The sequence below is a fragment of the Notolabrus celidotus genome, chromosome 1 (genome assembly GCF_009762535.1).
Source record: "Notolabrus celidotus isolate fNotCel1 chromosome 1, fNotCel1.pri, whole genome shotgun sequence".
Lineage (NCBI taxonomy): Eukaryota > Metazoa > Chordata > Actinopteri > Labriformes > Labridae > Notolabrus > Notolabrus celidotus.
This window is the reverse complement of record NC_048272.1, coordinates 32,053,248-32,068,414: the sequence shown is the minus strand read 5'-3', so window position 1 is coordinate 32,068,414 and position 15,167 is coordinate 32,053,248. Positions and strand designations below refer to the sequence as shown.

General features: G+C 42.3%; 1 protein-coding gene across 3 annotated transcripts in view; it reads left to right on the top strand.

The window, feature by feature from the left end:
* LOC117832576 (dedicator of cytokinesis protein 3-like) overlaps positions 1-14,504 on the top strand; it is a 267,287-nt gene extending 252,783 nt beyond the window's left edge. For all 3 annotated transcript variants that reach the window (XM_034711939.1, XM_034711880.1, XM_034711804.1), the window contains 12 exons: positions 263-349; positions 491-670; positions 1,598-1,681; positions 2,125-2,241; positions 2,734-2,831; positions 5,429-5,510; positions 6,582-6,663; positions 6,790-6,908; positions 7,105-7,192; positions 7,323-7,442; positions 9,608-9,693; positions 10,782-14,504. In XM_034711939.1, the coding sequence (XP_034567830.1) occupies positions 263-349; positions 491-670; positions 1,598-1,681; positions 2,125-2,241; positions 2,734-2,831; positions 5,429-5,510; positions 6,582-6,663; positions 6,790-6,908; positions 7,105-7,192; positions 7,323-7,442; positions 9,608-9,693; positions 10,782-11,477 (1,839 nt within the window). In that variant the 3' untranslated portion in view covers positions 11,478-14,504. The remainder of the gene's footprint in view (positions 1-262; positions 350-490; positions 671-1,597; positions 1,682-2,124; positions 2,242-2,733; positions 2,832-5,428; positions 5,511-6,581; positions 6,664-6,789; positions 6,909-7,104; positions 7,193-7,322; positions 7,443-9,607; positions 9,694-10,781) is intronic.
* The last annotated feature ends 663 nt before the right edge of the window (positions 14,505-15,167 follow it).

Below are 15,167 nucleotides of genomic sequence, written 5' to 3'. Positions count from 1 at the left end.
TACATATCCTGCAGCCTAAATAGACCCCCAAATCCAGAGGATACATTAGACAGCTGATTGTGAGTATGACTCATCAGGTGTGAAAACAGTGCAGCTACAGTTTCCTGCCTGAACAACCCCGCCCGCCTGTCCCTCCATTTGAGTAAAATTTTTCCGTGCAGCACTTTAGATTTAAGTTTATTCAGACCTCAGTGCTGCTGAAGTGGAGATGTTTGTGTCACCTTGTGGAATAATGACACTTTATCTGTCTTCTGTGTTTCAGAGTCTCTGGATCGAGAGGACGACCCTGATCCTCACTCACCCTCTGCCTGGTATTTCACGCTGGTTTGAGGTGGAGAAGAGAGAGCTGGTGAGTCACTGTAACCACATCACATTCAAACCACACCAACACTCATGTGACCTTTCTTGTATGCTATGTTTGGATGATTGACACCGCTGATATTAAATCTCTGTATTTCTGACATTGTGTCTCTGTATCTGTTTTCCTCAGGTGGAGGTGAGTCCTTTAGAAAATGCCATCTCTGTGGTAGAAAATAAGAACCAGGAGCTGCGGACTCTGATCAGTCAGTACCAACACAAGCAGCTGCACGGAAACATCAACCTGCTCAGCATGACGCTCAACGGAGTCATCGACGCCGCCGTGAACGGAGGCATCGCCAGATACCAAGAGGTCAGACAAAAAGCATGCGAATATTAGCATAAGGGTCATTAAATCTAAACTAGGTCCAGTCGTGCTTTCTCTTCTACGGTGTCTTACATGTTTGTTTAAAAAGCAAACTTAACAGTGCTCTAAAATAATTTATTACCTGACTCTCATACTGATCTCTCAGCTGTGTAAGATGCTTGATTCTGATTGGTCAAAACCCATTGACAGTGGTTATTAACTTTCGCTAACAGATCACACATGACGTGTGATCAGATCAATCTGTAAATCTGTTTTGTTGACACCATTACAAACCGTAAGGCGAGGTAAAACTGTTAGCTTCTGTTAGAATCAAAAGAATGTGGCTAAAACGTTAGTTTCTGTTAGCATGCTAAATCAGCAGGCTACGTACATTTTCATATTGGATCCTGTCCAGCAATATTATCAACGAGCGGAGCAGGTGAGAGAAACTTTAGGTTAGTGATCTCTACAAAGAAACTTAAACCATGAGTGGTGGTGATGATAGCAGCAGGGTTCAAAGTAGTGGCATTTTTTTATTTTTGAAGGTGTGTGAACCGCAGAGCTCAGAGAAGAAGGAGAGCTGAATGAGGACAGTTTCATGTTAAATCCACCGAAACAGGCAGATAAGAATCCATCACCATGGAACGCTAACTGACTAGGAAACACTGGGACTATTTTTTAAAAACTGTGTACATAAATCATTTTAAATCAATAAAATAGTCTTTTAGTCAAGGTGTTTTGCCGCCATATTTGTATTTTAAGTTAGTAGCCGTGTGATAACGTATGGTTAGCAGACAGTTATGGGAAATAGAACCTCAACAGGGTCTTGTCTCACCCTGTCAGGATTCTGTTTCCCATAACTACCTGCTTATCTTACATTATCCCTTACTTAGTAACCTGTAATGTTTCATGAAGTGTTTTTCCCTTTTCTAGGCTTTCTTCGATAAAGAGTACATCACAACCCACCCTGAAGATACTGACAAGATCACACAGCTCAAAGACCTGATGCAGGAGCAGGTGAGGCCGTATCAGCATGCTGAATGATCTGCTCTACACAGGCTTCTGTTCACAAACCGGATTTAGAGTCGCTCTGAGTCATCCTACATGAGAGTGACTAATGAGTAACGCTAACAATAGAACTTCATTGATGCAAGAGCAGATGAGACATGAAGCTGAGGAGAGCATGTTTATCAAACCTTTCTCAAAAGACGATGAAAAAGTTCTCCACTTTTAATGTTTGTACAAAAGTTTTCTTTATGCCTCTGAATGTTTAAGAGTCATATAACATAACATAATAATGAAAAGGGTCTTTACAGAGATATCGCAAAGGCAAGGTCATATACGTAGTACATTTCAAGAGAGCACACGATAAATGCTGTGAGGGAGTTTCCATTGAAGAAAACAAAGGAAAAATGCACCATGAAAGTTTTGTTTCATGATGTTTTGATGTTTCCTCTCAGGTTCACGTCCTGGGAGTCGGCCTGGCCGTGCATGAGAAGCTGGTGCACCCTGAAATGCGTCCCCTTCACAAGAAGCTGATCGATCAGTTCCAGATGATGAGGAGCAGTTTGTGCCACGTGAGTGCAGAAAAACATTCACACAAGAAGTCTTTCTCTTTGTTTTATTTCAAGCTTCTATAACAAGAAAAACACACACATTCAGAAATATAAGCTCTCCTGATTAACCAAAGCTCAACTAGTCTACTGGAGGATTCCTCTCCTTGTTATCACACCCAAAGGCTGCATTAAAAGCTCATTAGGAGCTCCTTCAAAGACGATGTGTTTGTGCTTCCAGCTAACTTTAATGTGTCAAAGCAAATCTCAACTTCTTCAACTTTGAACATTTCACTTTTTAGGTCCTTATTTGATCAATAAAGAGATCAAACATGAACCTCTCAGACAGCACTGCAGCTGTAAGGGTTTATTTAAACACATGTATGTCAGTGAGTGTCTGATCTGAAGCTTTGTGTCTGATTGGTTTGAGTTGTATCTTCAAACACAGCCATGATGCATGCAGACATGTTAGGGCAGTGTGAATGTTCAGAACAGTGCTTCTATGTGACCTTACAGGGTCTGCCTGGGTTGGACAAAGCCGGAGCTCACAGAGGGATACTGGCCTCCCACAGCCCCATGAGCCCCGAGAGCTTCAAACTCATGCACCGGCACAGGTCAGCAATACACACACACACATTTTTACACACTGTTTGAATGTGTATAAACACATTCTACACTTTGACGGTCAAATTCACAAAAAAATTTATTGCAGCTGCTAACAGCAAAATGAATTGCTCTCTTAAGGTCCAATTCACAAAACATAATATGCAAATGACATCAAGTGCAGCCTTGCAGCCGTGTAGTTTGCTCTTGTTTCGGGTCTGGTTGTGCAGATGAGCTGTTAGCATCTCGATGCTCTGCCTAAAGGAGCAACACTCTCATCCTGACAGAGTTCAGTTCAGAGAGAGGGGAATCTTTTTACCAGTTCATCGTAAAGTCCAACCTCGACAGATGTTTCACCTTTCATATTAGTGCTACGGGGGGAGCCAGTGAGAGCAGTGTTACGGCCGGATAAGAGGAAAACTAGAGCGGGACACAAAAGCGACTCCCTCTGTTCTCTCTCTGAAGGATGACCAAACAAACGATTATCTGCAGTCCAAAATCTATGATATATTTTTACATACATGATGAGTAAACAAACATTTCAGGGGAATGAATGGCAACAAAAGAAACAAAACACCTCTTTCATAATGTAAGATCGTACCTCAATGAAATAAAAAAAGACAACCTCCTTACCTAAGTCCCTAACAAGAAAACAAAAGAAAACAGATCTGTGAAATAAAATGCTACTGCCCCCTGCCTCTACCCAGAATTTTTTCAAATTCACATCGACATATATACAATATTGTCAATATTTACAAGTTTACAAAACTGGCTGTCATCAGTCTCTAACACTCCACCGACAAGTTTGAAATGGAGGAATAAGGCGGGGCAAAGACTTGTTCACGGGTTCCCTGTTAACTGCCGACTTTCAGCCAGATGCATCCCTCACAACCGTCTTAAGATGATCATTAAATATCTGATGAGGATATTTTGAAATCTTAATAAAAAACTAAACTAGTTTGCATTCCCAGGAACTCCCTCTGTGTTTCATCTATTGTGTAAACTCCACAAATACTGACACGTTCAGCTGAAGGTCTCCAGTTTACAGGGTCACTTTCAAAACCGTAACACCGGGAGAGACGCATCCGCGGTGGGCAGAGAAGACTACTGTTACAAGCTGTTCAATGAATTGAATCACAGCTTCTTCTTTTGAAAAGTACACAAACACATACAAAGAAGATAGAACAAATGAAAACAAATGAAAAAAAGAGAAATCAAGTGAATCACAGATGTGTGTGATGTTATTGTGGACGACTGGTGGAATAAAAACACTGCGGTTAATCTACCAATCAGACACGTTCAGCATTGCAGGCCCTGCCCCCCAAAAGTCCCTGGACCTTTGAAAAGTACTACCCCCCAAGCAGGGGCTTTTCAGGCAGGAAATTTTCTACCCCTGAACTAAATTTAGACCCTGTTTTCTCCAGTCGAAACGCACGTAGGTCAGGGGTAAAGTCCCTAGTTCCGGGGTCGAGTTCCTGTGGTCGACAAACGCCTAAAAGAGCACACCGTCAAGATACTCTCTCATCCCTGTCCTGTGTGACAGATCCACACAGGAGGAAAGAGTGAAGCTGTGTGGGGTTAAACCTCAGACATTAACAGCAATAAGTAATATTAAAAGGTTTAATTAATAGAGACTGTATTGTTGGTCATCCCTTAAAGAAACTGCAGCACAGTTACCATCAACTCTCAGCTGATGGTTAAAATTTTCTCTTAATGTTTTTGTCTTTTAGCGCTGGTGTTTGTGAATTAGATTTTTTAGCAGTGAGGCTCATTTGCATAGAAAGTGAACAATTTTACTTAAAGTGAATGACCCACTTAAACACACACAGACTGCACCAGAGCACAGAGACATTGTTTGCTCTTAAGGGCAGCAGGGCATTTAACTCCTTTAAGCAAAAGCCAGCAATCTTTCTGTGAATTAGACCCTCAGGTTGTTCTGCTTGACTGCCATTAAAGGTCAGCCTGCTGTTACTCTACTGTCCACATCCTCCTCACACTTCAAAGACTCTCTCCTGGCGTTTGTTTCAGCCCTCTGTTCATTGACATGATATAAGTTTTTAAAATGGAGAGTCTTTAAAGTCACACACATCTTTCTTCTACCATCGTCTCTGTCTCTACTGGTTTCATCTGCTGAGTCATGAATGATCTTTCACTGCGTCTGTGTATCTTCAACAGTTGACTGCAGACATCTCACTTTCTTAAATTCCGCCATTTTTCTCTTCTCTCTCTTTTTCTCTGTTTTTCTGTCAAACCACCTCACATCTTGCCTTTTGCATGACTGTGCTGCTAACTCCTGCTCCATGTATCACTCTCTCTGAATGACTCATGCATGTTGGGGTTGCTGTTTGCCGTTCTGTTTTGTTTTTTCTCTTTGGTTGTCTTTGCATGTCTCCTTGCACGACACTTTTCCTCCCTCCCTTCCTATCACCCCCTTCTTCTCCCTTCCCTCTCTCCTCTTTTCCTCCTTGCCTTTCTACTATCCCTTCTCCTTCTCCCCCTACCTCAACCCCTTCTCTTTCTCTCCCCTCGATTCCCTCCCCCTTAGTCCCATTGCTGTTTTGACTCCGGTGCGCAACTCCTCCTCCTCTCTCTCCTCTCACAACTCCAGCGAGACGGGGAACGTAGGCAGTCTGCTGATCCTGGCTGACGGCATGGTGGTGGAGAACCCAGAGGACTTCTACCGCATGCAGGTCAGTGAATCTCTGTTCTGTCGGGGTCAGCAAGGAGATAAAATATAACTGTATTCCTCCACAGAGAGAAGAATATCAGACCCAGCTAAGAAACTCCAAAAAGGAACATGGAAGATCAGGCCAAGTCAGATCGACAGATGTTTCAGTTTGCTTTTATTCCCTGCTTCGTGGAGATTAAACTTAAAGCTGCAGAAACTTGATGACCCGTATCAGACTGACAGTTTCAGGAGACAGGACGCTAAAGTGTGGGCTGGATTAATCACCTTGATTAGAACCGGTCTCAGGTACAAGCAGTGTTCTGGTCTCTGTCAGTAGTCTATATAGTGTTGACCAATCAGGTCATGCAGGCAGGCTTTGGTGTATGCAGGAAAAAACATCTGCATGGAGAGCAAAAGCAGGAGGAACATAATGCAACATAATGACCTCCCGGCTCCCATCAGCTGTGATCTGACAACACTTTATTGATCCCTATACACAGGTATTAGAGATGCTAATAGATCAAAGATTTAGACCTAATGCTGTCACAAAAGCCCTCCATTCAACAAACAAACATTGTAAAACATGTTTTCTTCTTCTCTTGAGGACAGACCTGACAGAGCTTGACTAATCTGCTTCAAGATGCTGTTATTTTAGGAAACAACGATCTGTTTCTTTATTACAACTGTGTTTAAAGCGTGCAACAATCTATTGCATCTTTAAACGAGTGGGAGCAGAAAAAGCCTGAAAAAATATTGCACAAAGTCGGATTTGAATGAGCAGTTCTCCAACCAAATAAGACATACACGTTCTGCCAGCGACCAGAGCACAGACCAAATAAGAAAGCTAGCAGGTTAGCGTCCTGTCAGTTAAAGTTATATTAAGTGTCACTGTGTTTGTATTTTTTATAATTGACTACTTGTAAAGGATTTCAGTGCTCCCTGCTGCTACACACTTGAATAAATATCCACCATGTACTGTCACTGGTGATCTGTTATTACAGAAAACACACAGGCCAAAACACATAGCATTGTTGCAATGATAAGAAAATACTTTCTTTCTTATTTACTCACAAAAACAACTTTCTTCCTGCAGGCGAGCCCCTCCTCCTCCAGCCTTAGCTCCACCCACTCTGCACCCTCTCAGATGATAAACTCCGCCCCCTCCACCATCAGAGGTAGGCAGCCCAGATTCAGTACATGTTGCTTTCTTCAGGGGATAACTGAGTTGGACACTAACATCTAATATTTCACAGTGTTCTTTTTAGAAAATCTCATACATTTTCTCCCCTGTGTGTCTGCAGTCGGCTCTCCGTCTCTACCCGACAAATACAGACACAACAGAGAGATGCTGATGCTGCTACCGCCGCACAGAGACAGACCGAGCAGTGCCATGTACTCCAACCTCACCGAGAACGGACAGGTCAGTGAGGACGTGACTAAAGCTTTAATATTTTCCTGTTTGAGTCTCTTTAAAGTTTTATTTAAACTCTTAAACAAGGGCTGTGTTATGGAGTCAAGTGACACAGAGCTCACAGGATTATGGAAGAACTACTAAGATGGACCTGCACCCAGTTGTTCATTCTGTGTCTTTAATATTTGTTTGTTTTTCCTTGTAGCCAACAAACCTCCAGCGAGCGTTGTTCCATCAGGTGATCGGTCCGTGTAAACCCTGCAGTGACCCCAACCTGTCTGTGGCTGAGAAAGGTAAGATCTCTCTAACACGATTATAAAGCACACAGTCTGTGAGCTTTCATGTTTAAAATGTATATACTCCTTTTTATATCCTCCTCTGCTCGCTTCTCCTTCTCACTCCCCCCTCCTCCTCCTCCTGCAGTCCTCACCACACCCAGTAGTTGGAGTTTGGACAGTGGTACCAGAGAAGCCCTCCCCTTCCTCTCCGCTCATGTTGGCAGTGTCATGGCGCCTCCTGTCCCCCCACGCAACCTGCCTCATGGTATGACACTACTGCTCACTGTGTGTGTGTGTGTGTTACGTTGATGTGTATATATGTGTGTGTCTGTTAGGTTTGTGTAAGAGCATGACTGCATGTGTAGTTATTTTTGTGTGAATGTTCAAACCTCTGCCCAGGGTCCTCTGTAGTGTGTGTGTGTGTGTGTGTGTGTGTGTGTGAGTGTGTGTGTGTGTGTGTGTGTGTGTGTGTGTGTGTGTGTGTGTGTGTGTGTGTGTGTGTGTGTGTGTGTGTGTGTAAGCTGGTGTGTGCATAGTGCTGTGTGTTGGTGTAATTTTGTGGATGTGGGATGTTGGCGTTGAGTTTATTTGTTAGTCAGAATTGATTCTGTTGATGTCAGAGTGTATTCCCTTCAGCTCTTTTGACTTTCTTATGACTTTAATCAAACCCCGATACCCCAAAAAGTCCAGCCGCTGTGTAAAATGTTAATAAAAACAGAATCTGATGGTTTGCAAATCATTTCAAGACGATGTTTGATTGAAAATCGTACAAAGACAACAAATCAAATGTTGAAACTGAAACATGTTATTGCTTTATGAAAAAAATCTGCTCATTTAAATTTGATGCCAGCAACACGTTTCAAACAGTTGGTACAGAGACAACAAAACAGGTAAAAAGTTGTGTAACGCTAATAGCAACACCTGAAGAAACATCTCCCACCTAATCAGGTTAATGATCAACAGGTTAGTCACATGACTGGACATAAACAGGACACTCCAGAGAGGCTGAGTCTCTCAGGGGTAAAGATGGGAAGAGGTTCACCACTCTGCGAGAGACTGCGTGAGCAATTAGTTCAACAGTTTCAGAATAATGTTCCTCAGAGTAAAATGACAAAGAATGATTGGATTTCATCGTCTACAGTACATAATATTGATAAGAGATTCAGAGAGTCTGGAGACAGCTCTGTACAAGAGGTACAAGGAGCCGAGACTGGATGGACCTGATCTTCAGGCCCTCAGACTCTGTAGTGGAGATCACTGCATTAAAAACAGACATGACTCTGTAGTGGAGATCACTGCATTAAAAACAGACATGACTCTGTAGTGGAAATCACTACATTAAAAACATACATGACTCATCACTTCCTAAACCATTGTCTGTGAACACAGTTCATCACTGCATCCACAAATGCAGCTTAAAACTGAACCATGCAAAGAGAAAACCATATATAAACATGATCTTGAAACACTGGAGAGTTCTCTGGACCTGAGCCCGCTTAAGATGGACTGAGGGAAGTGGAAAGCTGTCCTGTGTTCTGAAGAATCAAAATCTGACATTCTTTTTGGAAATCATGGACGCTGTGTCCTCCGCTCTAAAGAGGAGAGGGACCACCCGGCTTGTTATCCGCTTAAAGTTTAAAGCCAGAATCCCTGATGGTATGGGGATTATAAGTGTCCATGGCATAGGTAGGCTCCATTAATGCTGAACAATATATACAGGTTTAGGAGCAACATATGCTGCCATCCAGACAATGACTTTTTCAGGAAGACCTTACACATTTCAGCATGACGACCCCAAACCACATTCTGCACATATTACAACAGCATGGCTCTGTATTAGAAGAGTCCAGGTGCTGAACTGGTCTGCCTACAGTTCTGACTTGTCATCATTGAAAACATTTGGTGCATGAAGATGGAAGGTTGTTAAAACTGGAGCTGTTAATTATTTATTTAGTTATGGCTCCAGAAGTAGATGACAGAACAGAACAAACATGCAATGTTTGGTTTGTGTTGAATTTTGCAGTTGAAGTTGTTCTTCAAGTATTCTGTTCATTTGTTTATTGCCTCTCTTGTTTGGTTATTTATCTTCTTTGATTTTATGAACATGATCTAAGAGAGATATCACTGAATCAAGCTTAAAGGTGCAGTGAAAGAAAGCCTGGACTCCGCTATGACAGGATATGTTGAGTTTTAATTTGAATGAATCCTGCGGCTCCACGAACACAGCTCCCCTCCTACACACACTCCTCCACCTCTCTGCTCCATCCCTCCCCTCCCAAAACTCCACCTGCAGACCTCCTCCTTCCTGTCCTCCCCCTCCTCACCTCCTCTTCCTCTTCTCTGGTCCGAGGTTTGTGTGTGTGTGTGTGTATGTGCACGTGTGAGTGTGTGCATCTCTCTCAGTCGGTCCTGCTGTGTCTCCCCATGTAGGGCAACACCTGTCGATGCACTTTGATGCTTTCCACCACCAGGTCAGCGACCTCCCTCCAGCTCTCCCCGCGCGCTCCTTAAGAAAGGTATCCTTCTCCTCCTCTTCCTCCTTCTCCTCCTCCTCTTCACTCCTGCTGTTGGTCTGACTGATGATTGTCTGTCTGTCCGTCTGTCTGTCCGTCCGTCCGTCCGTCTGTCTGTCTGTCTGTCTGTCCGTCCACGTCGGTCAGGATGGTTCAAGATGTCACTCAATATTCGTTTTTTGTTCAACTTGAGCTCAATATATTTGAAAGAAACTTCAGACAAGTTCATTTGACAAACTGCGACTGTGACGGTGAAAGTAATAGAACAAACGTGATGCATTCACTACCTGAGTTCTCTTAAAACCATCCAGAGAGACTTTGTCTGATCAGTATGTCACTGTGTGCTTTCCCAAATCCCAAATTTCCCTCTCTGCTTATTTCATGTTCTGATGAGTCCCCAAAGGACAAGAAGTAGAAAAACAAGATCCTGAGCATCTTTTGCAAGATCATTAGACACATTTGCTAAAGCCTGAGAAGTTTTCAGAAATCCTGAGAAACTTGAAGATCTTAAGAACAATCCCCAGAAAGTTTTGAGAGATCCTAAGAACCTTAAACCTTTGCATGATCTTGAGACAATATTTAAGATCTTAAGAAAGATCTCAAGAAACGTTTCTCAGATGCATTGAAAACTATCTCAGAAACTTTCGTGGACCTCAACAGACTTTTGCAAGATCTGAGAAGCTTTGGGTGATCCAGAAAACTGCTGTGAGATCCTGGTGATCTTGTAAAAATCCAGGAAAATGTGAAACGTCTCTAGAAACTTTTTCAAGATTGTGAATCTTGTGAATCTTCTGCAACAATTTAAACAAAATTTAAAAAACTGAAAGAGGAGGTGCTCAACATGATGGTATATCTTATTTAAAAGGTAATTGAAATAATGTTTCCTGTTAAGCTGATTAAATGCTTCAGATCTAGTTTATCACTTTATCTATGAAATGTTTTCAGTAACTGTAACGTCTTTGTTTCCAACTTTCCCCAAATCATCACCTTTAAGTTTCCTGGTTAAAGACCAAAATGTGATGAAGCAGCTTTAATGTTGCCGATCAGTGACCAGACTTAAAGTCTCTGCTCTCCTCTCCATCTCTCTCCAGTCTCCCCTGCACCCTATACCTGCCTCGCCCACCAGTCCACAGTCCATCCTGGATGGCAGTAACTCCACCTTGTCGGGCAGCGCCAGCTCTGGAGTCTCCTCCCTCAGCGAGAGCAACTTTGGCGGTCCCGCTTCCTCTGACCCCCCCGCCAGCCGCACAGACACTCTGGAGTCTGTCCCCAGCAGCCAGGCCTGGACCACCGACCAGGAGGACCTGGACTCGCCCTACCAGCCCGTCAGGTACAGCGTCTCTGAGCCTGAAGTCCTGGACGGGGTCAAACCCCCACCCTGCCGCAGCCACTCCGCCCCCGGAGGAGTAACCCCGGCCCAGGCAGGCAGTCAAATCCAGCCCCAGGCTCCAGGTCCGGCTTCCAGCGGAGCCCCACAACAACCACAGCAGCAGGACGGGCCGCAGCACCCCCAACAACACCACCACTTCTACCACCACCACTGCCACCCACACTACCTCCCCCACCACCCGCCTCTGTACCACCTCCATGAGCCCCCTCCGATCCTGCCCCCTAAACCCTACCTCAGAGAGGGCTGCATCCCTGAAGAAGACCCCCTCAGCACCCAGTCTGCACCCCCTCCACCTGCACCCCGACCCATGCCACGTAAGATCTCCCAGCCCATCATCGCTGCAACCAAGGAGGAGCAGGCGAAGGTGGCGTGGGAGCACGGCATTAGCGAGGAGTGAGGCATCTGCTGGGGTTTTTAGAAACTTGTAGAAGTGGAATAAACAAATTAAAGACATTTTTAGAAGAGAGCAAGAAAGAAGAAGAAGAGAAGGTCAGATGGAAGGATAAACTGAGCGTATAAGTGAGATTCCTCCCAGGTGTTCAGATCCAATAACTGAAATGATCGATGAAGGTTCAAATCACGTTTTTCCTCACAGCCCGTCCTCAGCAGATCAGCTGTGTCCTCATCACCCTCCATCCAAGTACGAGCACGCCAAGCTTTGTTTACTGGCACATAGAATCTCATTGAATCATTGAGTCTGCATACATATTTCTACTTTTGACCCACCTGACCTGATTCTGCACAGATACCTGCATATTTATTTAGTTTTTATTCCTCACGTTGATCAAACAGTCTGGAGGTTTTGTAAGAAAAGATGAAGCCATTATTACCACTGAAGGTTTTTAAACAAACTGCACTTTAACCAAGCAACAAAAACACAGAATAACAAACATAAAGTAAAAATACTCACACATTTTCTGTAAATGAAGATTGTTAAAGGAGTCAGAGGTTTGAGGGATCTAAAGGTGGGACACGAGGATGAACGATGAGCTTAAAAGAAATGAGAACATAAAGAAATTGTCAGACTTTGAAGTTCGAAGTGAGTTTTTCTTCAACAGAAAACCTGAGGCTCTAACTCCACATCATGTTACTATGCTGAGACTGAGCGGGGAGGTTTTATATTTCCTGATGAGAGAGCCGGAGTGTTTAAATGTTATAATAATAATAACACATGAGCAGAAATGTACAAATATCATTTATATTTTATCCTCAATCTTTCGGCAGAAGGTGAAACTGACGGAGAAATATGCAAGAAAGGCTCCTGAGCCTTTAGTAGCTGCTTGATGATTTATGACACACACTCGTTTAAAGGGACAAACATGACGAGGCCTCACACACACACACACACACACACACACACACACACACACACACACACACACACACACACACACACACACACACACACACACACACACACATTCGCAGGCCTTTGAGGCTGCAGCTCCTAAAAGTATTTACTCACATTTTCAGGGTTTGATGAATAATTTAATGTAAGCTTGAGATGTTTAAGAAGTTTATCTGTGAGGTTTTATAGCTGAGGAGGTGAAATGTATGCGAGGCATCAGATGGATGACATTTATAGAGAATATTAATTATAACACATATAAACTAGTTATACTCTTTTTGCCATTTTTTATGAAATTAATGAAGTGTACATTTTGTAGTGAGGAGACTCTTTTGTATGCATGTTTAATCTCTGAAAGTTGAAGCTCAAACAGAGACTGAGCAGGTTCAAACGTAAGGCACTGCAGGAGTCGTGAGCACCGACGTCTTTAAAGTTCAGGAGGAAGAATCACTGGAGTCCCGTGTCGTCTCTGTGATCCTGGTGTTCAAATACTGTGAAGGGTTTTTGTTTTGTTTGTTTTTATTCTGATCAGAAGCTCTGATTCTATTCAGTCGTCCTCACACTGTTTGCTCACCTAGCTTAGCTTCTTAACTACAACATGGTGTTTGAGTCACAGCTGTGAAAAAAGCTTTGTGTGATTATACTGTTGCTACAACCTCACGGTGTGGTTAGAAGATTCAAGGGCCCCTCAAAGGAACAGCAAACTGAAAGTCTTACATTTAAAAGGATGCTGATCAATGAGGCTGGATGTTTCCTGCTGCAGTACATGTAACAGTCATCAATCAGTCCAAAACAAATGCTGTTTCTTCCTGTTTGAGTTCCACTTTCTAGGAGCCACCGTGTCTGACATGTGGAGGAGATTCCTGTGATTTTTATCTGAACACAGTAACTACAAAATGCTAAAATATGATTCACAGGTGAAGTCATCTTCAGGCTGTAGACCTCCACACGGTCAGCCACATGGACACATAACAGATAACTGCAAATACCTGAGAGGAGGCACTCGAGCTCTCAGCTGCAAACACAAGATCATGGTCAACAAATGTTTTAAAGCATACAGGAACAAAAAATAAGGAGGAAATGGGAAAAAAAAATGTGCATCCAGTCAACTTCAAAATATGATAAAGATGCATTAATGCAAACATAATGTACAAACCTGCAAACCTGAACGCAGAGAATACGTTTCTGATTGAGAAATTCACCAGAAGGCTCTCACAAGTTCAGAATGATGATGTCAGAATAAGCTGTTTCCTGTCAGTCAAATATTTAAAGTTCCTGTTTGTCTCTTTTTTTAAAACTCACTGAATTTTAGGTCACAAGCTGTAGTTTCCTCCTCTGGTTTTCTTTCATACTTTATTTTTAAGAAAATGTTAAAGAACGTTAAGGAGAGAAAGCTCAAATGTGGCACTCCATTAAAGTTACAAAAGTCTGATGATTAAACTGTTTTATCAGATGAGGGCGTGAGGAACGTGTGCAGATACTTTGTCCTGTCTGCAGCTGTAGTTTGATACTTTAATCACAAAGTGAAGCACCAGTTGGCAGTGAGCATGTCGTGAAACTAAAGCACTGATCTCACTCTGTTTCTTTGTTTTGGTTGTGAATGCTGTGACGGTAAAGAGGATCAGTGTGAGGAGCTGAGCGGAGGTGACGGGTTGAGTCCGGTGTACATAAAGAGGAGAGAGTGTATTTATACCAACCTTGTAAACATGTAGATTGTGATGGTCTTGCCTTGTTCTTTCTGATGTTAAACAGTTTTTAAACCTAAACTGCAGCAAACGTTCCTTTTGTCTAGTGATTCAGATCCTTCCTGAGGGGAGGTTTATTATTACTTTGTGTATTTTGCATCAATGACGAATCCAGGCAGTGATTTACTGTGAAGGCATTTCTTTGTACCATGACGCTCAGAAGTATTTCTTGTACATAAATGTCTCTGTTGTGTTAGCATGAGTATAAACTGTGACGTGTATGACAGTAGATGTAAATACTCACGTTTTTTTTCCTACTCACTAAACAAACTGCTGTGTTGTGGATCATGACTAATGACAAACATTAAATAATCATGTTTTATTGACTCAGATTGGTCTCAGAAGTTTTTTATTCACACACATTTTTTTTTCTTTCAATCAATATATTTATTGAGTTGTTTTTTTTACACATTTTAGAGACAAAACAACAAATTGATGTGTGCCTCACAACCAAGGCACCCACCAACATTAAACATGAAAACAAACTTCTTCTCAGACCAAAAGCCATCTTTTATGCAAATATATATATAAAATAAAATAACATGAAAGGGTAGTACACAGTCAAAAAATTAGAATATCATATCTCCACAAGCTTCAATCAATATGTATTGAGGTTTCTATCAGAGAAAACCATAGGAGAAAACTCATTCCTTCTCCTCATCATCTGACAGCTCAATACTTTTCACGAAGGCAGTAAAGGGTCCTCATATTTTTTCAAACACGTCACTTTTTCCTTTTATAATATATGTCACTTTTTCCAGAGGAAGGGTTACAAGCGTCTTACCCAGTATGATATACTTGGTCAGTTTATATTTTTCCAAAACATTGCGATGGATTTTTTGGCATGCAAAAGACACAGATCTATCATTATCTGATCATTCTTGGTAAACGTATGATTATTTGGGTAAAGTCCTAAAATAAAAAGCCTGGGATCCATCGGAATATCTTTTAAAACAATTTTTTCTATCGTCTTTTTAAATCTCTTCCCAGAACA